Below are 25121 nucleotides of genomic sequence, written 5' to 3' on the forward strand. Positions count from 1 at the left end.
CCACTGAGGTGCTAGCTACCTCTATAGAGAGGCCATGGACTGAATGGGAACATATGCTGCATGGGTAAAGTGTTGTATTGTGAAAATAATGTTATTGGTGTGGTAATTTATGTACATTTTGACTGGAATTATTAACAATCGTGAGCTGGCACAAGTAGAAAAGAATGCAGGAATCGTGCGCTGCCGCAAGGGGCGCCACGAGAAAAGAATACAGAAAGTGTTATCTTCCTACGGGGTTGCAACTAGTGCAGGTACGGGAATACCCGGACCTGTGAGCTGCCACAAGGACCCCTGGCACTGAGTACGCGCAATCAAAGAAGTTTGAGCTGCCTACAACCCGGCAACTCACGGGTGCATGCTGGAAACGCTAGAAATTGTTAATTACACCAGGAGACTAGGAGAATGCCAGCGCTGCGAGGTGCCGCCAGGGCCCCGATGTTAGATGGTACGAATGCCAGGGGCTGAGCTGCCACCACGGCCCACACTGTTGTAGGCTGTGAAAGGCAGGAGCTGTGAGCTGGCACCGGGGCCCCCTCCGTGCCTACGGGTGGTGTCTATTTCTATTACCCAGTCACTCACAGAGATGGCAATGGCTGATGTCGGGTGACCGTCTGCCATGTGCCGAAGTGGGCAAAGAAAAGATGAATATGAATAGGGCCTTGGTAAAAATAGACTGAAAATGCACGGTGAAGGGAGCAGCCTCCCCAGAGAGCTCTGGCTGCGAGTCCTGCACAGCCTGGAGCTGTGTTTCGGAGTCCTGGGTGCGTGGCAGGGGGCGCTGCTCGGGCTCCTCTCCCAGCTGCCACTGCTGCTCGGGCGCCGTGTCTCACCGCAGCCTCAGACCCTCCCTGAGCGACCTCTCACACACACTTCACGCAGGCACGCGGGGCTCTACTGCCTGCTCTGACCTAAACCTATTATAGAGCAAAGACGGTGATGAGGCGAGGCGCCGCCCGACTGGGGAGACATGTCGGGGACAATCCCAAGGGGAGACATGTCGAGGCTGCTGTAGGCAAGAAGAAAGAAGGGGGCGGGGGGGAGGGCGACACAAAGAGCTGCTGGAAGCTGCGTGACTCACCTGCAGCCTTCAGCCAGTACCGGGTCCGTGCTTCGTGCTTCGGTGAGAGAGAAGCTCTCCAAATGACCACATTTCTCCGAGGCGAAACACACGGCCATTTTCGGATTCTTTGCGTGTTTTGCTGTTCTGAGTGACGGATTACGTCACCATCGAAAGAACAGCAAAACTTACGCCCCCGAATCCGAAAGAGACGGGGCTCGTTTCGAGTGACGCCTCTCTCCTCCAATGGCTGGCCTCCGTTTAGGAAGCCAACCAATGGAGGAGAGACGGAGGAGAGAGGCGGGATAAACTGCCGTACTGAACAACATAAAATCTTCGACTTACGGCTGGCAAGCCAGCCTTCGGTCCCTCGACCTAAAAAGGGGGACTAGGAGAGAAGGAAGTTATGCACCTACATTCCTAAAAGGTTGACATGTTTCAAGCCGTATCCCTATTGGCTTTTCATCCAGACCTAGGGAAATTAACTTCCTGGTACCACTCCTGCTGTTTAGCACTGGACGCACACTTATTGTATCCTAAAGAAAATGATGTATATACATTTATCACCTATTTCGCAATCACTGTCTTCATTTATATAAGAGGCTTGGATATCGCATCATGGTACCTCTAGAGGGTTGTATGACAGAACAACGAGTTCCTCAACAACGCCTACCTTAACAACGCGGTTTCTTGAATGACCGCGTCTTAACCACGAATTGCTTTACCGCCCATTCCTTTACCATGATTTTTTGTGGTAAAATCATGCTTGGTAAACGCCTATCTGTGCCTAAGTTTACCACCCTCCGCCCTCTCCCCCTCAGTCCTAAGTACACCCCCCAACCTCCTAGAAACTACCCTGAACCACTCCCACCCCTAAAACCGAACACAAACTCCTCCCACCCCCTAAAAACTAATTGAACCCCCCCTAAAAACTATCACAAACCCCCCACCCCTAAAAACTAACCTGAACCCCTCCCACCCCTAAAAACTAACACAAAGCCCTCCCACCCACTAAAAACTAACACAAGGCCCCACCCCCTCTAAAAACAAACACAAACCCCCTCACCCCCTAAAAATGAACACAAACCCCCCAAACTCCTAGAAACTACCTCAAATCCCTCCCACCCCCTAAAAACTAAGGCGAACCTCTCCCACCCCCTAAAAACGAACATGAACCCCCTCAACCTCCTAGAAACTATCTCTAACCCCTCCCACCCCCTTAAAACTAACATAAACCCCTCCCACACCTTAAAAACTAACACAAACCCCCCAACCTCCTAGAAACTAACCTGAACCCCTCCCACCCCCTAAAAACTAACACAACCCCCTCTCACCTCTTAAAAACTAAAATGAGCCCCACACCCCCTAAAACAAACACAATCCCCATAAAAACTAACACAAACCCCTCAGTCCTAAGTACAACCCCAACCTCCTAGAAACTACCCCGAACTACTCCCACCTCCTAAAACCTAACACGAACCCCTCCCACGCCCTAAAAACTAATCAAACCCCACCCCTAAAAACTATCACGAACCCCCCACCCCCTAAAAAGTAACCAGAACCCCTCCCCCCTAAAAACTAACAGAAAGCCCTCCCACCCCCTAGAAACTATCACAAGCCCCCACACCCCCTAAAAACAAACACAAACCCCCTCACCCCCTAAAAACTAACACAAACCTCCCACCCCCTAGAAACTACCCCGAACCCCTCCCACCCCCTAAAAACTAACACAACCCCCTCCCACCCCCTAAAAACTAAAATGAGCCCCCACACTCCCTAAAACCAAACACAAATCCCCTCACCCCCTACAAACTAACACAAACCTCCCACCCCCTAGAAACTAACCTGAACCCCTCCCACCCCCTAAAAACTAACACAACCCCCTCCCACCCCCTAAAAACTAAAATGAGCCCCCACACCACCTAAAAACAAACACAACCCCCTAAAAACTAACACAAACCCCTTCAGTCCTAAGTACAACCCCAACCTTCTAGAAACTACCCCGAACTACTCCCACCTCCTAAAACCTAACATGAACCCCTCCCACCCCCTGAAAACTAATTGAACCCCACCCCCTAAAAACTATCACGAACCCCCACCCCCTAAAAACTAACCAGAACCCCTCCCACCCCCTAAAAACTAACACAAACCTCCCAAACTCCTAGAAACTACACCGAACTCCTCCCAAACCCTAAAAACTAACACGAATCTCTCTCACCCCCTAAAAACGAACACGGACCCCCTCAACATCCTAGAAACTACCACGTACCTCTGCCACCCCCTAAAAACTAACACAAACCCCACCCACCCCCTAAAAATTAACACATACCCCCACCCCCTAAAAACTAACACAAACCCCCATCCCCTAAAAACATACCCAAACCCTCCCCACCCCCTAAAAACTAACCAAAACCCTCACGACCCCTAAAAACTAACCCAAACCCCACCCACCCCCTAAAAATTAACACAGACCCCGCACACCTTAAAAGTCTCCGAAACCCTCTTACCTGTCCTAATCCTGTCCGATGTTCCTCTCAACTCTGCCCATCCCGAACACTAGCCCAACTTAGCCTTAACCACGCACTTGCATGGTTAAGGTTAAGTTGTTATTTGGGCATGTGGTTGTTCGGCTTGCGTGACTCTAGAACTCGTTGTTCCGGAGTCGTTGTTGAGGATGTTTCCCCTCCGGAGGATGGGGTAGCCTGTAGTCACACTCACTCCTAGGCTCCACCTCTGCCTTGCTACCTACTTGATGCACTGTCTGGGACAGCATACTCACCTTATGTAAGAATATCAGTCGCCATGCATTTTGCGATCTAAATTCACAATTCTTCACCTTTTGGCAATATCTGTTGCAATCCAGTACCATGACTCGGCAGGTTTATTGATTAACAACGACAGCATGATATAGATGAATTCCAGGGAGACAATGGAGTCATACTTTTAAATCATATTTTATTAAAGATTGTCACACAGTTCAGTACACGTACCTGCCCATAAGGGTGACATTTCACTTACAGTGTACATAGTGATTTATGATTGTTAGATAGTGAACAAACACATATCTCTGCATTCTATCTTCTCCCTCCCCGGTTTGACAATTGCTAATGATCTGAGGGTCCCATGTCCAAGTTTTCCTTCCCAATTCACTTCATATCTTGTGTATCTCTGTGCCCTTTACTGTGAGGCAGATCAGCTTACTCTCAGGTTTATCATCAGGTTTCTTCAGTAATGCCTCTGCCAAAGCCATTAATTATGAGATTAAGCAATCGCATCATTTTTCTCATAATTATAGATTTGCCACATAAACCATCATCTGCAGATTGAAGAAAAAAAAGAATGTTTCTAGCTTAAACAGGTCAAAAGTTACTAAAACATGGTGATATGTTTTTCCGCGCAGTGGAAGGCCCTTCACAAAGGTTACCTGGTCATCTTTCCTTTCACCTACTTATTTCTTTATTTGGTTGTTAAACGGGTGCTAATGCAGTGAAATTGTTTCTCAGACAGTATTACCATGTGTAAAAATGATAAAATAATGTAGTAATCCTATCAAAAAATGTGCAGGATTACGCTGCATGCTTTCTATTTTCTCGTTGCATAATTTAGTCAACCCTACTACCTGATTTGTTGCTCCCCTGCCGCATAATACCAGTGGCCCTGGCTTTAGTTCAGCATAATTCATGTAGCTGTTTCTCGGCTACAGAACATGGTACTGCTATCTCTGCTGCCGGGCTCTCAACCAGATCAAAGCTCCATAGTGACTTCCTTGGAGAGAGCATCTTGAGATTTCCAGCTCACTGCTACTCTACATTTGACTCATTCTATTGCTAGATCTATACAGCCACTGGTATACCTCCCCTTTCCTCTGTGTGGTAACACCCAGAGGAAGCATGACTCAAGGGACAACATCACTGGCGTGTCTCCAGGCCCTTTATCTCTGCAACTATTTTGGACAAATCCTTATGTATAAATTGGCAGTCCCTTATCGTGTCATAATCTGAGCCAATCTGCAACCTGTCCCGAATATCCTGCTAACTCTGATTGTCAATATAGTCCCTGTGTAGAAAATTAAGTTTGTTATCATTGTAAGCCTACTGTTACCGAAAACATGTGCTGCATATACCATATTTTGGACATTGAAGTCATCCTTAACTTGCCCTTTAATGTCTGTGATCCATATTTGAGGTTCACTGACATTAAAGTGCAGTTAAAATCGATTTTATAGCTGCATGGATTATATATGTGAATGGAATGCTTCCAGTAGAACTTGATGAGAAACTAAAAAATGCCTTATTTAGAGTTTTGCCGATGCAGGACACCCCCCGAAAAGTGCACTGATGTCAAGTGGTACTCTCAATACCCCGAGTTGGACATCTGTCACTTTTTGGCAGGTGTCCCCTCTGTCAAACTATAAATGAGGCCGTCTGAGCTCCAGTATGCAAGCTGCCCTTAAAGAATGTATGTGAAAACCTAATATATACCCAGTTTCCTAGACAATACAGTGTTGACGCTACAGTTAAAAAGTGAACACTATGACGATGCCCCCTGGGAGGAAACCATACATGTCTGTACCTACATCGGTGCCCGAGCAACCTTGGCCGATGCCCGGTGGAGCTGTCCTATGCAGCTATAGGGTATTTTGGCTCTGGTTCACCCCTCTGCCATCATCTACCCAGCCGTAAATCGGATATTGTTTTTCCTCGCCTCCCCGTTGTGTTTCCTCCCTGCATTTCTTGCCCCTGTTTACCATTCCCCCTCTACCTTTCACTCCCCATAAGACATGTATAGTCACTAATAACTTACATTATTGTGTAATCTCTTGTTTTTCTCCTATGTAGTTACTTGGCTACTTAATTATGTAACATGTAACTCGCTGATCCTCATGTAAAGTGCTCTGATACCACTGGGTCTAGCCAACACTATATATGAAACTTTGCAATAAAACACACTTGTTTTTTCGGTGGCCTACTTTAGAGGAACTTTCAAAAGCATGAGTGGGAAGATATTGCTGCTTTCCCTGCGTGTAGCATTGCATGAGAGGAGAAGATTGCCTGTGTGATATCACTTAGCTATGCAAGGAACCAACAAAAGAATCCTGGCATTGAAACTTCGTCGTTATAGGCACAACACCATGTTTGCAGAAGCCATTGTTTGCAGTCCATATGGTTAGACATTTGAGACAGAGTTTTGTGAGAACATGTCTCCAGGTTTATAGTTTCTTTAATATAACCGAGATGTGGCATCTACCAGAGGTGACGGCACAAGATGGTACGTCTCTGTGGCAGCCGCCGCACAAGGAAAATGGGTGAGCCGGGGGAGCACGGGGCGGGAATTGAGGCCAAAAAAAATATATTTTTTTTAACTTACCTGCTGCTGCCCCCACGGCTGCCTCTGTGCTTGACTCCACAGTGTCTGGGATGGCACAGGCTCCTCACCCAATCTAGACGCTGCTCTCATGCTATGAGAGCAGCACCAGGATTGGTCTGAGCGGTCTGCTCTGCTGTTCAGACACTACCTGGGAAACTGCAGCTTTTCTCCAACCCGGCTGTGATTACAGCTGGCTTGGAGAAATAGAAGGACCCATGTCTATTTGGCCGGCCTGAGATGGCCGACCAAACCTACATGTGCACTTCTAAGTGCCCACCACTCCTGCCTGTTATGACCCGGCCCACCTCGCACCATCAGCCAGAGCCCCTCACAGAAAAATACAATAATATTATTGTTTTAATATCATTTTATTTTTCTGCGACTGACTCCGACCACCATCAGGGAAGAGCCGACCCTGGTAGGTCTGTTATGTTGGAATTTAAAAAAAGATTGATGTGTATGATTATTGGTCAGATTAGAGTTCCTTGTTTTTTATTCTCTACAAAGTCTACATCACTTCAGACAAGGGTCAACCATTTGCAAATCCTCCTGGGTCCTGCTCCAATAGGAATGGCCTGGTTCCCTGACCACCCTCTAGCCTATGGCAATCTGAATGTCTTGTAACAGCATATGGGTTCACTAGGGTTTGCCACCATGGCCTCACATGAAGCTATCCTATGCCACTTAACCTGCAATATGATATTATGCAATGGTGTGTAGGAAACCTCCTCAGCCCAACACAACCAGAAAGGAGTTCAATAATTGCAGTTTGATGAAGGACACAAGGTACTTTATAACCCAAGTAATCAGATTGAAGTTATGAACAATCATATCACAATATATACAGTTCAAGCACTTTTCTAGGCACCTCCGCTGTAGGCAGTACTTAATAATTCTAAATAATGTATATTATATCATCACTTTTATGCTTACATTTATATGATTATATTTGTATGTAATTTAGACTATTAAATGGGCAGATTATGTATTATTTTGTTGTATGTGAGGAATGTTACTCCTGCCAGAAAGTATTAAATGACTAAATCAGTGTTTTTGTTAACTGACAGTCCACAGTTGATAAAGTATTTTCCATGTTTTGCCCTAAAGTACATGAATTATTAATTGTTTACCTTTTTTGCAGGAGTTTTCAGAATAACTGGAGCGTTTACAAGGTCCTGGCTCATTTGCATCCGCCATCTACTAAGGTAGGCCACGCAAGACCTTCTTCCGATTGAAAAGGCACTATTGAAATGGAATTTGGAATCATCTTTAACTGTTTGTATTGGAACATTTTGGGAATTGTTTGTGTAATGGAAGGTATTTGGTTTCTGGCAATTTGATTATTGACTAATTATCTGTGGGACACATCAACCGTTCATTTTTCATATATATAAAGATAAATTGTTACTGTTGAGTGCTGTAACGGTAAGCAGCAGACTGTGGTACTGAGACTCCTGCTCCATTCCCTGCGTCCCCATTTCACCACATAGTGTGATCCTAAGTTGCGCCTGTATGCCTCAAATTTCTCATCTACATTGATTGAAACAATTTACAGATTATATGCCACAAAGAAAATTAAATGTTTATTGAATGGTCTCTGAACAGCCACACTATTTTAAATTTAATAAAAAGGCTCAAAATATTTTAGTGTGTTTTCTCTGTTTGGCAACAAATTCCGTAAGCCACGTTTCTAAAAGGCTTGAGGTCGTTTTTTGACAGTCAAGAACAGATCTACCAAGATGGTTGAATCCAGAGGCGCGAGGGGATAGTTCTTCAAACTGCATAGTCTCATGAAAAAGCAATCAAGGGGAACAATTACATTTAAATCCCTTTGGGGTATAAAAATGATAGACCTGCAGTACATATTCCAGCAGAAGTGAAAGTTTTTAACAAGGACTCATACTGACTGGTGAGGTTCTGGAGTTTGAGAAAAAAAGTTTGTCATGTAAATGCATGAAATGCATGCAACTGCCTTCCTGCAGTAGTGACACTGGGTAAAATAGGTGGGTAAATTAAAAATGCATGGGGCATAAAAACAGCTGCAAGGCCAAATAAAAAGATTAAGACAGAGTGGGTCCAGTGGATTTACAGCGGTGGTGCAGGCAAACTAGTGGGACCTGGCAGAGCTTTCCTGCCTATTTTTATTTTTACTTAATTATTTTTGTTTTATCATAACATGAAAAGGTAACATACATCATAAGCTCACCAACCAGTAGTCACAAGCTTCATCCCTATGCTAAAGGATACTCCCAATTTCCCTTTACCTGTGTAGGTGGGCATGTAGGTGTAATTAGTGTTAAACATTGCTGTGGCATCTTATCAAAAAGAGCGCATCTTCACCTTCAACGATTCAGAAACTTTACCTAACTCCCTTGTAAACCCCAATAGAGATGTGGTCACATGATAAATAACTTTCACATCCTTGGTTGAGTGATTCAGCTTATTGCACTATTTGTGGCATATATGTCCCTGACTGTATATCTGGAACAGATAATTAACGCATCATCGCTTATCTAATGGGTGTTCATCCTCTCCACTCCTCGATTCTGCTGGTAGATATTGTTGCAGGGGTTTCCAAATATCCCTCGGGTGTGAGTTAATTGGTAGAGTTTCAGTGTATGTTTCCTCAGCATCATTACCAAAAATGTAGGGCTTGATTTATATCTTGGCGGAGAGGGAACCCCACTGCAACGGCGATGGAGTTTCCTCCCTGCCAAGACTATGATGCATCCGCCCAATTTAAATTTGGGTGGACTACTCCATTCTCCACTGTGGTCAATCTCTCTTGACGGCCCAACGGAATAAGGACCTTTGGAGGTTTGGCTACATGTCCACCTGCCTAATTTAGATGAGTGGACATAAAGCTTTTTTAAGTGCCTGTCACGCCACAAAGAAATGGGCATTTATGGGCACTGCAAAATGCTCAGTGCCCCCTCACCATGGGAGTCAACTCCCATAGCGAGGAGGGGCACTGTTTTCTTTATTTTCAAAAGATTTTCCTTTTGAAAAATATTTTTTTTATAACTTTCGACATATGGCTCCATCATATTTAATGGAGCAGCCCAGTAAAGTTAAAATGCATTGGCAGGAACTGTTGTAATGGCGGTTCCTGTTAAAGCTTGAAATGCCCGCTGGGCCTGTGGACATTTCATGGACATCTCTGTCAGGGCAATTGAGTAATTTACTTCATTGCCCTGACAGAGGATGGGCCGTCCTCCAAATTACAAATTAGGTTGTAAGTCCTGTAACCCATCTGATATTGTGGTAAGAGGGCCTCTACCCCATCTAATGGTTACTCTTTGCTTTGCTAACAAGCAGACACAGTGTTTCCCTGTTTCAGGTATATCTTTGGCGTATCTCATTAGTGTCAACACTGGTAAAGCCTCGGCTTGCCAAGTTATCATCTTTGTGAGCATTTCAAACACATGCAACCACCAGAAATCGGCTAATTTGTCTGCAAGACCAGGCTAAACATAGAAAGTCTGCATTAGGATGTCGTTACCTGAGACTGTGTGGCTTAACATTCACGGCAATTGCATGTGACCGATCAGCGTGTAATATATTTGGTGTAGAAATTTGTAATACATTAATCTATGTCTTCTATTTAATGGTGCCTCACTTGTATGTAGGCAGCAGTAGAGCTACATCGAATCAGCAATGTTTCCTCCTATATCTATTTACCATCTGGACTTTCCTTTGCGTCTGGCAGCATTCTCACCTCAGACATAAGCTTATAGATTTGGGTTATAAGACCTTGTGAAGTATTGGTAATAATAACATACCCAAGTGCCATCAATATGGGTGGCTCATCGGATAATCAGGATTAAAGGACTAGATAGCATGTCTCAGGTGAATTCCGACCTTTTCCTTTGAATTGCTCAATTGTCACGAATACCAAATCAGTGTACAAGATATCCCATTTTCACCGGGACCGTATGTCATAACTGTTTCTTAGCCTTCGGCTCTAAGGTGTCTGTCAGTTTTTGGTTATCAAACAAGAGGAAATTGGGTGAATACATTTTACTCAATCAAGCCATTTGCGTCAATTTATGTATGGCATAGCTGGTATTACATACAATGTAATGTCAGAAAATAGTACACCACTTTGAGCATATTTCTCATTCATAATACAAAGCAGAGACTCAGTAGCAATTGAAACAAGCATTTGCAATGCAATAGGTCTCGCATTTGCAAGAGTTTGAGCAATTGGCATTGTAAATGACAATGCCTTTTATTTATTTGTTTTGAAAACCTGCAAGCGGTGTGTAAATACACACTTTGTACTTATAGTCGTTGCTTATGAGAAGCAAGGCTGGCAGTAAGAGGCGCAGTTACTGCCATACAATGTTAACACAAACAGCACAATGTGCCCGATTCTGCAGCTACAAAGAACCCATTAATTAAGTAAATAGTCCTTACGAACTGTTAATAAATGCTGCCGGATAACAACACAAGTAAAAGGTTCAGTCCTAATGGGAGGTTACAAGTGCAGACAAGGCGGTACTAAGGAGGGACTAACAAGCCTAGTCATGAATCGAAAGCAAGCATTTAGAAAGGACAGTAACAGGAGCCAATTGAAAAGATGGGCGGGAAATGGGCGGAGCTTCTATTCCATACCTCAATACAGCATGCCTCGCAGATCAGCGAATGTGCTGCCCAGGTTCAACCTAAAAATGTAGGGGACAATGGGCATCCTTGTCCTGTGTCACTGATAATATTTAATATAGGTGTCAGTTGCCAATTCTAATTCCTCCCTTCAGATTATTGTATAATAGAGCTAGTCAGCCAATAATCCCCTCAGCCAACCCCATCCTTCTCAGCACTGCAAACGGATAGTAGCAATCAAGAGACTCAAATATATTTTGAGCATCCAGCAGTGTAGGCACCGTAGGAAGAGAGGGGGTTATTGGATGTTCATAGAGCTGAAGGTCCGTAGGTTGGCATAAATCAAGGATGAGAGACAAATCCAGATTATTTCAGGGCTACCAGTCCTCTCATGAGAGGATGTAATTAATTTACTATATGTTTGGCAAGAATTAAATTAATCAGAGAGATAGGTCTGCAGGAAACACAATCAGAAGGATTTGTATCTGGTTTTAGGACAACAGAAATAGTAGCTTCTCAAAGGGAGCAGTACAAAGAGCTCATCATCCTTGCCTCTCCGGTCACCTCAAGAACATGAGGACCCAGTATGTCAAAGTACTTCTCATAGAATTCTGTGGTCAGCTTCTCAGATCCCATCGATTTTTTTTCCCCCAGTAGTGTTTTTTAGTCACCTCTTTCATCTCTTCAACAAATAATGGTTCATTCGCTGGTTCTCTTTTGAAGGATTCCATCCATGGCAGAGTGGTGTAAAAAAGATAATTCTGCAAGTGTTCACCTCCACAATCCATTTTGGTCATTTATAAAGCTCAGCATAACATTTTGTAAAATTGGTAGAGGCTATCTTTTGAGTGAATGGGTCGCGTGCCATGCTCATTGTCTGCATCAAGTACCTTCCTTGCAGTCCATCTAGGATTTATTAATCGGGCCAGCATTCTGCTTAGCCTTTTCCTTTCCCCATAGAGTCTTGCCACTGTGTGTTTCCCTAAAAATCTAACCTCTCTCTGTTTACCTACTGCTCCACCTGTGTGTGTGAATATATGACTTCCATCCTCTTAGGAACCCTCTCTATGGTAGATAACGTATTTTTTATATTTCTCAAAACTCCTGTCTGCTTGGAAATACAAAGGCCCCTGATGTATACGTTAGAGGCCTCCCACACAGTAGAGTATTTTGAAACTGAGCTAAGCAATACTTGTGTTGTCTTTGGCTAGGGTACATGTGGCGCCAAAAGTCTACTAGAGAGTTTCCATTATGTTACTCAAGCTCTAGGTACCTTATGAACGGGGTAGTTCTTGATCTGTCCTTTTGCATGACCAGTATCGTTTTGAAGTATACCCCCATATTACACTTTCTTAGGATTGTTCAGACCCCGTATGTTTCAGGTTTTTAATTTTATTTTCATCGGATCCCTAATCATATACTAGATTCAGTCAACAAGGTCATGTCCATGTGTAGCATTTGAATAATTCCCTGTTTTGCAAATATGCACCCTATTTGTAAGTGTTGCCAATCTGTGCATACTTCCTCTAGTTTCATTCCATATAATTGACCTGTTTTGGTTGAGTAAAGTCCTACTCTTGGTACCAATCCTCCACCCACACCGAATCCCCTTCAATCAGTGATAGACCCCAATATCCCCTCAAATGAAAACTCCCATGAACTTCAGGAGCAACTGCTCAAACTAAAGTGGTATTGTTGCATCTCATGCTCCAGAGTAACAGGTGGCCTACCAGTATGCGGACATATATCCCCAACAACCTCTCCAGCCCATGAGCACATCTTACTCCCCTTATCAATTTATTATCTATTGTTTGATGTAACATACCCTATCTCAAGGGGCATACATTTCTAGTGTCAAATCTACTGTTGAGTCGTATCTGATAAGTCTCACATCATCCGTTCTGCAATGAATGTTAAAAGAGCAATCAGAACTATGCAATCATGTGAGGAGATGTCTTCTACATCCTTAAAGAGTAGTGAATGTCAGCTCTAGCTGCTTTTTTTTATCTAGTTGCATCCATAGGTATCATTTGTCATTATTTGTTGCTATTATTCACTGTGTGCTACATCAGAGAAGATCAAGGATTACCTCATTCCTTTTGTGAGGATTGGTGAACCTTATTCTCTACAAAGGTCACTGTTGCCTTAAGGTTGATGAAAGGATGGGTTTGTTGTTGTGAGTGACCTTCAGTCTGAGTGGGTACAGCATTGCGTACTCCAAGCCACGCCACTGTAGTTGGTTTTTACTTGAGTGAATGCCCCAAGAGACTTTTGGACAGCAATCATGGCATCAGGATATAGCAGTAACAAAGACCCTCCATTGTTAAGAACTCTTCTCGCCCAGGACAGCTTCAGGGCTGTATTCCAGGTTCTTCAGTTTTTCTATTAGGGATCTAGGAGGTGACCCATGCAGAGGCCGGGTGCCAGAAAACCGTGAGCATGTGTACAGTCCAGCTCTTTCTCCAGTTTTTGTATTTTGTTTTGTTCACTTACGTTTCTTTTCAGTTTCTGATATTTTTCACTCTCCAATATTTAGGTGTGTGCTGTGCTTGTCAAGTCTTTCTTTCATTTTGTCCATCCAGGCGGAAAGGGTATCAATCTTCTTGACTGTAGTTTGTCAGCTTTGCTTCATTTCAAGCAGGACTGTTTTGACATCAGTGACTATTGTGTCACGAGTCTCCCATCACAGAATCAGATGTTGACTTATCCCCCCTTCTCGAGGAGGCCACCTCAAAGAATAGTTTTGCTTGTTTTGCCCATCATTAAATGTGTGCTGCCCAGGTGTAGGACTTTTTGTCTGCCTCTCCACACTTGCACGTGCAGCACCTTGTCTCTGCGTTGTGTAAGTAGCTATTCTTATTTCTCACTACAATCTGAACCGGTGAGGGAGGTATCTGAACACACAACCCCTTCTCACCATGATGTCAGAAGCAGACCATGCCAGCACAAGGAGTTGCATACGTAGCTATTACCACGCCATGGTGAAAGAAACAAGTTTTCAGTACACAGTGTTAGTAGCTCAGCACCCTGACCCAGGGTACTCTATTGTCTCAGTCTCCTGGCACCTCGCTGTGATTTATATGCCAGGAACCATGCCCTCTGGTCTTCTCTTAGTTACAGCAGTTCTTTCGGGGGGCACCTATTTGTCTCCATGTCATCCAGCTGTGGCCTGCTGCACTCCTCCCCAATCTCCTCCTTGATGTGCCAGGGACCCTGTACTCAGTCCTAGCACCCACCGCCCTTCTTTAGGGTGCTACTTCCAGGCTTACTTTCAGCACGTAGTCATGGTATCTCTAGACCCAACATCTCCCGGGCTTGCAAATCTGAATTTCCATTCTCCTGCGTCACTTTGACCACTTAGTAGTTTCCCCAGACCTCACTGTTTTTCACTTCTCTGGCCTCCATTGTATTGAGTAACTGCCCACTGTGCAGTGGTGCTGTATGCCCAGACCCTGTCCAGTTGAAGCTGCCATCCACCAGTAGACTGAGGCCATACCCATAGGCCTCAACTCTCTTTATTGTCACTCTCTTGTCTGACCTGATAATAGAAGTGCCTCAGTTAGGGTCTATATTGGAACAAGACCACCTCCTACGGCCACTGTGGCTTGATGAGAGTTGTATAGAATTGTTTTCATTGGAAGTGTGGGCATGGGGCACAGAGATGCTCTTTCAAGCAGCATCATGTTGAACAGATCGCTGGTGTCCCCCTTTTTCGTCTTTGAAGGTGTATAAGTTTGTCTAATAGTGAGAATAACTTTGTACAGAGTACACTATTATACACATTGTCTCCTTGTGCTTGGATAAAATGTATACGTTCTAATTCCCTAAGGCAGTGGTTCTTAACCTTTTGACTTCTGTGGACAGCCACTTAATGATTACTGGAATCCTAAGACAACGACTGAATCATCATTGGAATCAGGGGACCCCCACTGAGTCATTACTGAAAGCTCTGGGCCCTAAATCAAACAAATTTGATAATTTGAACTCCAGTTCACAAAAATAATCAATCAATCAAGGTGTTTGTTAAGCTCAACTACTCACCCGTAAGGGTCTCAATGTATACCGAAACAAACATTCATCAAACAAATACACAAATGACAAAAGAATTGCATTTAATTTATAAAAAATATACATTTTCGTTTGAATGGGAGGGTTGGGCTTTTCAGTATTCAACTAAGGCCACCCATCATCCATACTACATACCTTTGGATGCATTTGCACCGCTCAATCTGAGGATATCAGCTTATTTTTTTGCCTCTCATAGCAAATGCCTTCAAATAATAGGTTAACATGGTCAATTTTGCCTCTTTATTTACATACACTTTATCAATCTGTTGCGGACCCCCTGAATAGGCATAGCAGAACCCAAGGGTCCCAAGACAACAAGTTAAGAACCGCTGCCCCTAAGGCCTATCCTTAGTCTATTGATGCCAACAGTTACAAATTGTGACCGTAGCCCATGTATACCACAGTAGCATTTAATGCTCTGTATATGGTGCAAACACATCATTAGGCACACAGAATACTCAATCCTCATACAAAGCTTCCGTTATGCCATGGTGTTCCAAATAAACAACATCCATCCGCATTGGCCGCAATGGAGCAGTTATTAGATAATATGTTGAGAAAATAGATTGGTTTACTCTGTTCACCTAGTTTTCCTATGTATTTGTACAGAGTGGCCACACCCTCGCCATCTTGAATGTTGGCGCGCCTGCTGCGGGGATGAACGCCGCGGTGAGGGCAGCCGTAAGGATTGGGATGATAAATGGACACAGGATGCTTGCAGTGCAAGATGGCTTTGATGGCCTTGCCAAAGGAAAGGTACGGTGTTGGTTATTGAACTCAGTCCAAATACTGGTTATCTTTAACTGCAGACTTCTCACTGAGGAGGGTAAGCGTCATTTTGCTCTGATATTAACTGCATTCGTGTTTTATTGATAAACTGTGCGATTACTTAAAATCTTTACAGTATAAGATACAATGAACTACAATAAAATGCAATGAAATCCCCCCCCCCCTTCTCGGCCAAAACCAAGTAAAACCATTAGTGCAACTATATAGTTACAAAACTAACTGTGTTAAATACTATTGTCCAATCAGGGTTCTATTAAAAGAATAAAAGTTTTGATTTCTCCATGAGACCACGCCTGCTAGAGTCTGAGAGGCGTATAGAAGTTCGACATCATCAGTCGCGCTGCGGAGACAGTTGACAGTGGGTAGATTCTGCATCAGACCCTTAGCCGACCCAGATTAATTGCCTCAGTCCGATGTTTCCAATTACTTTTCGACGTCTCCCTGAGTTAACTGTAGGCTGACAACTTTGGGGAGACGGGGAAAGCGCTAAGCCCACTATCGGGGCCCATCGGATCAGTAGCCTTTAATTGGGAATCGAGTGCCATTTTAACTTGATGGATGAACTTGCCGGCCCTGGCTAATAAGCAGGTCGTGGTTTCTGAGAAACACCAGTCCGAGGCCTCTCTGCATGTTCTATGGTCCAGGTTCCATAATGCCGGACGCAGCAATCGCTGTCAGTCGCTAGCCAACTTTGTGCAGCAACATAGCAGATGTAGCCAGGATTCTCTGCGATAGTTGCAAAGTCGGCAAGCAATGGCTCCGTCCGTTTGTGCCCAATTTGGGTTAAAATCCGCGATCCTGTGGGCCAAAAGGCGCATAAACAAAATGTTCTGTCTTGCATGGGTTGTTAATGAGTCTTGCAGGTATGGTTGGGATTTAGCGGGGATATAGGACTTGTCCAGGGCCAGAGTTAGTGGGTTGTGCCGGAGCGAAGAAAGGTCAAGCTCAAAAGAGATGGACTAGACTTGGCGCTTAACGGCTTGGGCCCAGGCGGAATATGAATTTCGTGAAGATACAGGCTCCTTCCCTCGATTTTCAGAACTTCAATGGCTAGTTCCTTGGAGTGCCATGGGGAGCCTGCATCGCCAAAGATGGTTTTTAGGAAGTGCTTTAAGGTGTTTTCAGGCGATTTTAGTACTCTAATATAATATTTTAGCAAATACCCCAGTAGTGCCAATTCTGGTCATTTCAGGCCTATTTCTAGTCTTAGCCTGTTGTTACGTGCCTGTCTAGGGGCCCGTAGCACCAACTTATATGCTTTCACCTGGGCCGCTTGGACCACTTTCTCGAATACCCCTGGGTAAGCTATGTGGCCGTACGTGATGGCGGGGATCAGTTTAGCCCTGAGAACTGTCGGCATTGGTTCTGCTGAGGGACTGGCCAGGCCATGGCTTAAGCGTCTTAAAGACCATATTATTTTGTCTATTTTTGGTTTAAGCTCCTTCAGATTTTTACCTGCGGTGGCCCTCTCAGATACCCATATGCCCAGGTAGTTGTAGAATGGGGCTGTGGTGATTCGGTGCTCCCCCAGGGATATTAACTGCAGTCATTGCCAGAATTAAAATGCTTTCTATCCAGGTCATCTAGCTTGAGACCATGAAAAACATTCTCCTTAGAAATCATCTTTGTGGCTGTTAATAAAATAAAACTCCTCATGTGTTGTTTGTTTTTCATTATCACGTTCCTCTGGCATACTCTGAGGGGATACCCCTCGTTGACTAGCGTTCTACCAAGATGCTGCCTGCCCTATATTAATATTTCTGTTTTACGAATGGTGTCATGTCTGTAGTATGTTTATGCTCCCCACACACCTGCACCTCTGCATTTGACTGTAGTCTTAAAGTATTCGATATATGTGTTCTTCTAATTAACTGTTTAGTTTATTTTGAAGAAAGAAGGCATGATATGATGTAAAAAATTACCCCATCAGCTGTGACTCTCTCCCTTGTACATGCATTCCCAGGTCACCAATTTTGGTACATCTTAGAAATTGGTGCAGGATCTCAAATGTTGGCCCATCCTGGAGAAAGCAGACCTTGCCCATCTAGTCAGAGGTATTAAAGTGCTGCCATTAACTATCGCTGCTTTCACGCAGACTCAAGCGCTGAGGAACCTAAAGCTTCCTAAGGTTGTAACACTGACCTTTGGTTACTTGTAGTTCCTATTTATCGCTTCTTCCTTCATCTCCTTGGTGCATGGATCTTAGGATCAGGCCTGGCTTTCTCAGTGCAAATATGTCTATCAAAAAATGTGCGCTCTAAGTTTAATTTTGCTCCCTTCCATTTTTCCTAACAGATTGAGGAGATCGGATGGAGTGGAGTAGGTGGCTGGGTAGGACAAGGTGGCTCCAGACTTGGAACAAAGAGGTAACCATGTGATAGTGAGTTCAATGAAACTGGCCAATAGAAACAGCCTTGTTGGTGTTTACAGCTTGTAAGGTCTGCTACTTATTGATTTAGTAGGATGCATTAAAGGGCTTCATGCCTCTTTCCTGTTTCAGTATGGTGGCAAATGTTAAAGCACATAGTTAGTAATGCAGGTTGGCACTGTGTGACTGGTTAAGCTGTCTGTCTTGATTTCCACATATTATGGAAAAGTTGAATGGGAAAGCCTTGTGCTGGGCAGATCCCAGCAAGCCCACTCCACTAACAAGAGAAAGGCAGGTATCGGGCTGGCCTTGGGCATCTGACTGAGTGTAATAGTTTATTGTTGGTGCTGTGTTACAAGAAAGAAGTGGGTTTTAACGCTTCTGCTGTATTTGAAAGTTGCTTTCGATATCAAGTGAGATATGAGGGCTATAGCCATTTGGGTAGGGCTACTAATTTAACCCAAGACCTGCCAGGCAGTCAGGTGCGCTGCTTGGCACTCCAAAAACCACACAGGGCCAACCTCCTACACCGACAGAGCACCTATAGAGCCTGGGTTATTGGTCTACAACTATGTTCCACCCCACTCCTCTGCTGATGTCTAACACCTTGACACGACCAGCTCATCCTGCCCCACCCACTCCACACTCTCCCAGTGGAAATAAGCAAACCATAATAGGGTTATGTGAGTGCACTAAACTTCACACTCCAAGGGTGCAAGACAGGAAACTAACTGCTATACTATTCACAGCACACTGCAACTAAACTGAAGGTATATCCTCTGATGTTTGCATTAATATCTGATTTCATTCAGGGTCCTACCCAAGAAATACTTTGAAGAAATCAGCAAAAACATAAGCGATCACAACATCCAGGGCCTGATAATCATCGGGGGATTTGAGGTGCGTTGCTCGTGGCTGTGTTCTGTTTTGTTCTATTTTCAGAAAAAGCATCGTCAGCATCTGTCTATAAATCATAGCGCTGTCAAAGAGGGAGAGAGCCATTTCTAGTTGCCCGGAGTGTTTCGTATCAGTACTTTAGTTGCACGCTTTGTATAACTTCTTATCTTGTTCATGTGATAATGTTATTTTATCAGAGGTTTTTGGTTTATCAAAGACATGCTTGGAATGGTAGTTGCAAGGGCAATGAGAGCAGAAGACTGGTACACGTGTTTATCTCGCATAGTAAAACACTGTGCCATTTTCTTCACAGCATCTGATGTGCAGATAAGGCCGGCACTCAGTATTCATGTTAATCAAACAAAAATGTCAGTTGAAAGTCATGCAAAGAGTCAGGGTGTGTAGGAAGGTCCAAACAGGGACAGACGCCTTTCAATTAATGTTTTCCACAATGTTTAATACCACAGTCTCTGAAATCTAAACAAATCCTTTACATGAAAGTGTATTAGCTCATAACATACTATTTGCAAAATATGTTTTTGAATGTACTTTTAGAGCATGTGTGTTTGTTCTCTAGTATGTTTAAACTCGTGAGATGCTTAAATGACTATGGGGCATATGAAACAAGCCGTTTTCCCGTTCGCAAACGGGCCAATTCTCAGAATCGGCCCGCGAACAAGAAAAGGCCTTTTGGGATGTATCATCCCAAAAGGGCATCGCAAATTAGAAAATCGCAAAATTTGCGATTCTCTGTTTAGCGATTGCATTTAAGGAATTGCAAATTGCGATTCCTTAAATGCACTGTAAGAAGCACAGAAAAATTGCAATTTGGCCTTAAGGAATCGCAAATTACCACCAACTTCAAGTTAGTGGTAATTTGCGATTTCTTTGAAAAATGCACTTTTGTGCATTTTTCAAAGTGCCATGTGGCACACATGCATGCCCATAGAGCCTGTATGTGCGCCACATGTGCACACATACATATTTCAGGGGTGCAACAGGGTGTCCTTTGGGCAACCTTGCAACCTTGAAATTGCATTCTTAATTTGCGATTCTCTAATTGGTAATTGTAAATTGAGAATGTCTTCCCATTCATTCTCTTGTACTCTTAGCCCATAGGAATGAATGGGAAGGTATTCCTTATTTGCGAATCTCAATTTGCGATTCGCAAACAAGGAATATGTAGGAGTCGCAAATTATTTAGCGAATACTACATACATTGCATTTTTTGCGATTCTCTAAAAATCGCAATTTGAGAATCGCAAAAGTCTTTTTTGATACATATGCCCCTAAATCAATTCTGTGCTTCCCAACCTCTCCATATTCAATGTGTTTTTCTCACTATGAAATACCCTACGTCATTTTGGCATCTCTTCAGGGATTGATAATGCATAAAGTGTGGGCAGAAAAAGACCACCTTGCCTACGCAGTATGTACTTACCTTTCATGGACCCTGGAGAATCGCGGTGTCTGTCTGCTTTGCTTGTGTATATTAAAATGTAAACATTTGCAACTGTATGACATGGAAATGTGTGATGCACTAAATATAACATCTGCCTACTATTGCCCCGTTTACTTTTGCCCACCAGTTCATCTCCCCATCACATCATGATTTCTGTAGTTTGGTTCAAACGAGAACCCAAATGCACAATCCTGTTTTATCTACAGCCTATCCCCGCTGAGATGCTCTGAAACACTGTGCTCCGTGGAGCTGGCTGCACTATATTTATAAGCCCGGAAGAAAAATACAATAAAAGTGATTTGGAATCTCCCACATCCCCTGTTAAATACTGCTCACTGTGAAAACTCTCTGATGAGTTCACAGCTCTTATATAATGTAGAGAAAGCATTTGGAAGCATGGTGGGTGCTCAAACAGCTGGGATCTGTCTCACTCAGGCTTTCTCTGGAGGTTTGGAGATGATCGAAGGGCGGTCCAAGTATGAGGAGCTTTGCATCCCGCTGGTCGTTATTCCTGCCACCGTGTCCAACAACGTCCCGGGGTCTGATTTCAGCATCGGGGCTGACACCGCACTCAACACCATCTCTAATGTGAGTATCTCCCTCTCCCTGAATTCAAAACAAACCCAGCACAAGGCTGTGGAGGCAAGGATTGGGGATGTGTTCATCTTCAAGAAATCTATCTGACAAAATGAATTTAATATCCAGATGCATCTTGCTTTTGTTAAGGCTGGAGCGATGGAGGCAATGTCGACTTGCCTTTTTATATTTACAGCTATTGGATAATGATTATTGCATTGGAGTAATGGCTGGCTTTTTAAAAAGTATATTGAGAGCAAGGAAAAGTATCAATGCCTAACCTCCTTAGAAAGTAGATCAGAATGTATTACATTCTGTAGGACCACTCTATTTGCAATGTCTACCCCCCAATATAATATGTTTTGGATTAAGTCTACTTGTAAATGAATGGACTCTGGAATTGTGTACATCTGTATGTTAGAAAATGTTTGCAATGTGTTTATTTGATTGCTTTTGTGATTTTGTATGACTAAAATCGAATAACGCTCTTTTTGATTTTATTTGAATTTAATATCAGTCACTGGTGATGTTTACAATAATTTAAATAAGATGTACTGTATTGTGAAGAAGTTATGGAAAGACTATAAAGTCAGAACAATTTCAAAGGGGTCCCTGGTCCTTGTGTGTACCAGCCAGTTAGCAAAACTGTAATATTTATTTTCATATTGGCAGCTGGTTTTGAACAAACCGAAGTGGTATCAACATCCATAATTCATGAGAGATGCCTATACCCATGGAATGATTTCCAGAATTCATGGGAACTACATCATGTCCTTTAAATGTGGACACGCATTAAAATATTACAGGTTGACTCACGGTCCTTATGTAGAAGAGGATTTGGGGTGCCTTTGATGTGTGTATATTGGTCTGTCGTGGCACCCACAACAGTTGCTCGAAAAACCCCATTTAATACGAATTCAGTCAAACCTGAGGGCCATTTGCCACCCTTCACACAGTGATGACATCATTATTTTCACTTACACAATTGAGGCAAAAAAACGCCTCGGAAATTAGATACCCAGTGACAATTCTTGAATTTTATTTAGTCAGTATTTTCTGAACATGGTACTCCATTTGAATGATTAAACTAAGCTATCCAATGTGCAATCAGAGAACTACCAATACAAATGCACGATGAAAAAAGTAAATAAAGCAAGCACTTCAGTTGCAGTGAAAATAAACTTGAGGATGCTAAGCACCAAATTCCTGGAGACTTTCTCTCCCAATATAGGTACACTGACTATCTGACCCCAGAATGCTCCTTCAGAGTCAGACTTCAGGCAGGACCATCCTTCCACCTGGCTAAATGGACACTTTTCCTGTCCACACTGGGAGCTAGGCTGTTTCCATGCAGGCCATTAAGCTGCTTTCCTGTGGTTAATCGAAGCCAGCAGCTATTATGTCCCCTCCCCACTAAGCTTTATCCTTTTGAATGATACTTCTGGTTGCAAATGACTTACCTTGTGGATGTTACAAGACTTCCAGACATCTAGAAACTCTTGCAATTACTTCTGCACACCACCAGTTGGCACCTTTGAATTCCGCGGTGACTTCTACATTCCTCACAACATGACGACATGGAGCCGAATAAATGTGCCACCTAGGCATATAGCAAATAACATAACACACAGGCGGGCTCCCTGTGACCGCACTAAAAGTTTGTTACACATGACTTAGGCCGGTATCATAAGAGCATGCATCACAAATTAGACACACCTGTAGTTTATATATAGTGTTAGCTGAATATAGTGTCCACTATTCATTGTTTATTCCTCTGAGAACACTTTGTGCTGCTCATACAAATATCAGGCACAGAAAACAGTGTAAGATCCGCGGTATTGGTCAATGCAATCAGGCGGAGTGTAGATTAACTGCTTATTCTGCTTTCCAATAAAAAGGTAAATTCTGTCGAAATCTAATAGGGTTATGGGTGTTTGATCTGTACGACAGTATATTAAGCACCTGACTGCTATTTTAACCTTGCACGGCAGTATCATCATGGTGCTGTGGTAAAATTCAAATTGTGTGCTTATTGGCCTTTTATGGTTTGCCTCCATTATTCAAATCATCAGTTGTGGTAAATTTCTTAACAGGTCTTTCACGTATCCCCTTACTCCCTTCACTATGCTGCTCTGGGACCTCAGTTTGGTCTAACATTCTTAATGTGTACTGCCTGCTAGCCTCTTCATAGTTATACTTCAAGACTCTTGAATTTGAAGACCGTATTTCTAAATAAATCTGAACGTTATTTCAGTCAACCTCAGATTTTTTCATTTCAGCCTCTCTATACTAACTTCTCTGACAACAGGTGCTTAGGACTCCCCCATCCTTTCTCCCGAAAGTTATATTGACTATCCATGAGGTGTAGACCATAACGCACACCGCATTCTTTTCTCCGCCTCATTCATCCAAAGATGAAGAGAGACTACACCGGTTGGATCCAAGATGTAATATTAGCTTTTACATTAGTAGGACTAAAGAGTACCATGTAGCTGATCAGCGTATGTCAGGTTAGCTGGTTCTAAGAAAGTAAGGTGGGTTAGAAAAGGACCATAAAACAATGATTTGTCCTAGTATCAAGGTGTGTTGACTAAAGAGGATCCTTCTACGGGCCTTTGAGCTCATTCCACCAGAGCAAAAGCCATGACTGCTGCCCTGGCTAAGGCATTTTGGTTTTGTATATCTCCCAAGCATTCACTGTCCTTCCTTTCATCAGGCAGTACTCCATAGATTGACAAGTCTGTAGGGAGGGTCGCGTTGCCCACTCAATTCGGCAAAACTTTCCTCAGACTCATCTCAATACAGAGGTCTTTGCTCTGGTTTCGATTCACATGGCGAAGAATTTGCAGCCAGAAATAAATATCAGAAGAATAAGTTACTTACCTTCAGTAATGCTCCTTCGGTGGATACTCTCTCTAACCGCAGATTCTGCCTGTCCTGTTAAGTAAGTGGCCTTTCAGGATTTAATAAGGCTCCACGTTAGATTTAGCACTATTACTGTCTGCTACACTCCATGTCTTTGTCTGCAGAAAGAAATACGAATTAAACGGGTGTCAGTGTGCAGGAGGTGCATCTTTATGCAGCTTCGTGTTGTCGTGTACAGAGGTGTGAGTCTCATAGGAAGCCAGTAATGCTTTGTATTGGTGCACAGGGGCTAGTGCAAGAGTTTTCAGATCCACTCTGGTGCCTGGAGAGATTCACAGGGTGAGGAATCTGTATTTAAACAGAGTATACTCTAGAACGAGCATTACCACGGGTAACTAACGTAGTTCTCTCTGCATCTAAAGGAAGCATAGAGAAGCATACACATGGGACATTCAGGTCATATTAATGAGACAAATGCATGCGACCTAGTCACAGTCCTCAACTGAACCCGCTGTGTGGAGTGAACACTTGTATATGTATCGCAGAATATCCGCAAGCGAGAAGGTACGCTTTATTCTCCGTTCCTTTTAGTTGAAAGTGATTTTTCGTGAGAAATTTTACTTACCTGTACTTCCTGTAAAACTGTGGAATACTGGCGCAATTCCATCTTTTTACTCTCGCACGTTTATGTGGGGGTGGGGTCAACAAATAAATGGGACCTCCTATAGGTGTCCAAGTTTACAAAAAATGTTTAGCAAAGAATAGGTAGTGAGTCCAGAAACATCACTGACGCGTTTAGTGGTATTTCCCATGGTAGCATTGTCATCATTGATAATCAGGGCAGGCTTTCTATTAAAACCCATTAGTAAACGTAGCATGAGCACAGGGACTTGAAAAAGCACATGGTGCGGGGAGCAGCGCCCCCTCGGCCTCACGCATCTGATAACCCTGCTGTTACTGCACATCACGAGCCTTAAAGTATGAATTTGGACTTCCCTATTAGTTTGGGAAATGCATTATAAATGTTTGCGAATAGTCACATGTGGGTGCCATTTGTTTGGAAAATG

The 25121-nt window shown here is 43.4% G+C and overlaps 1 protein-coding gene across 1 annotated transcript in view; it reads left to right on the forward strand.

Annotated features, from left to right (window-relative positions):
• The window catches only part of LOC147749112 (ATP-dependent 6-phosphofructokinase, muscle type-like), a 288878-nt gene that overhangs the window by 195767 nt on the left and 67990 nt on the right, over positions 1-25121 (forward strand). Inside the window, exons 13-17 of the mRNA XM_086966253.1 lie at positions 7566-7629; positions 15707-15853; positions 18182-18252; positions 19067-19154; positions 21049-21201. Coding sequence (XP_086822379.1) covers positions 7566-7629; positions 15707-15853; positions 18182-18252; positions 19067-19154; positions 21049-21201 — 523 coding nt within the window. The remainder of the gene's footprint in view (positions 1-7565; positions 7630-15706; positions 15854-18181; positions 18253-19066; positions 19155-21048; positions 21202-25121) is intronic.

This window comes from Lissotriton vulgaris, chromosome 1_1 (genome assembly GCF_964263255.1).
Source record: "Lissotriton vulgaris chromosome 1_1, aLisVul1.2, whole genome shotgun sequence".
Lineage (NCBI taxonomy): Eukaryota > Metazoa > Chordata > Amphibia > Caudata > Salamandridae > Lissotriton > Lissotriton vulgaris.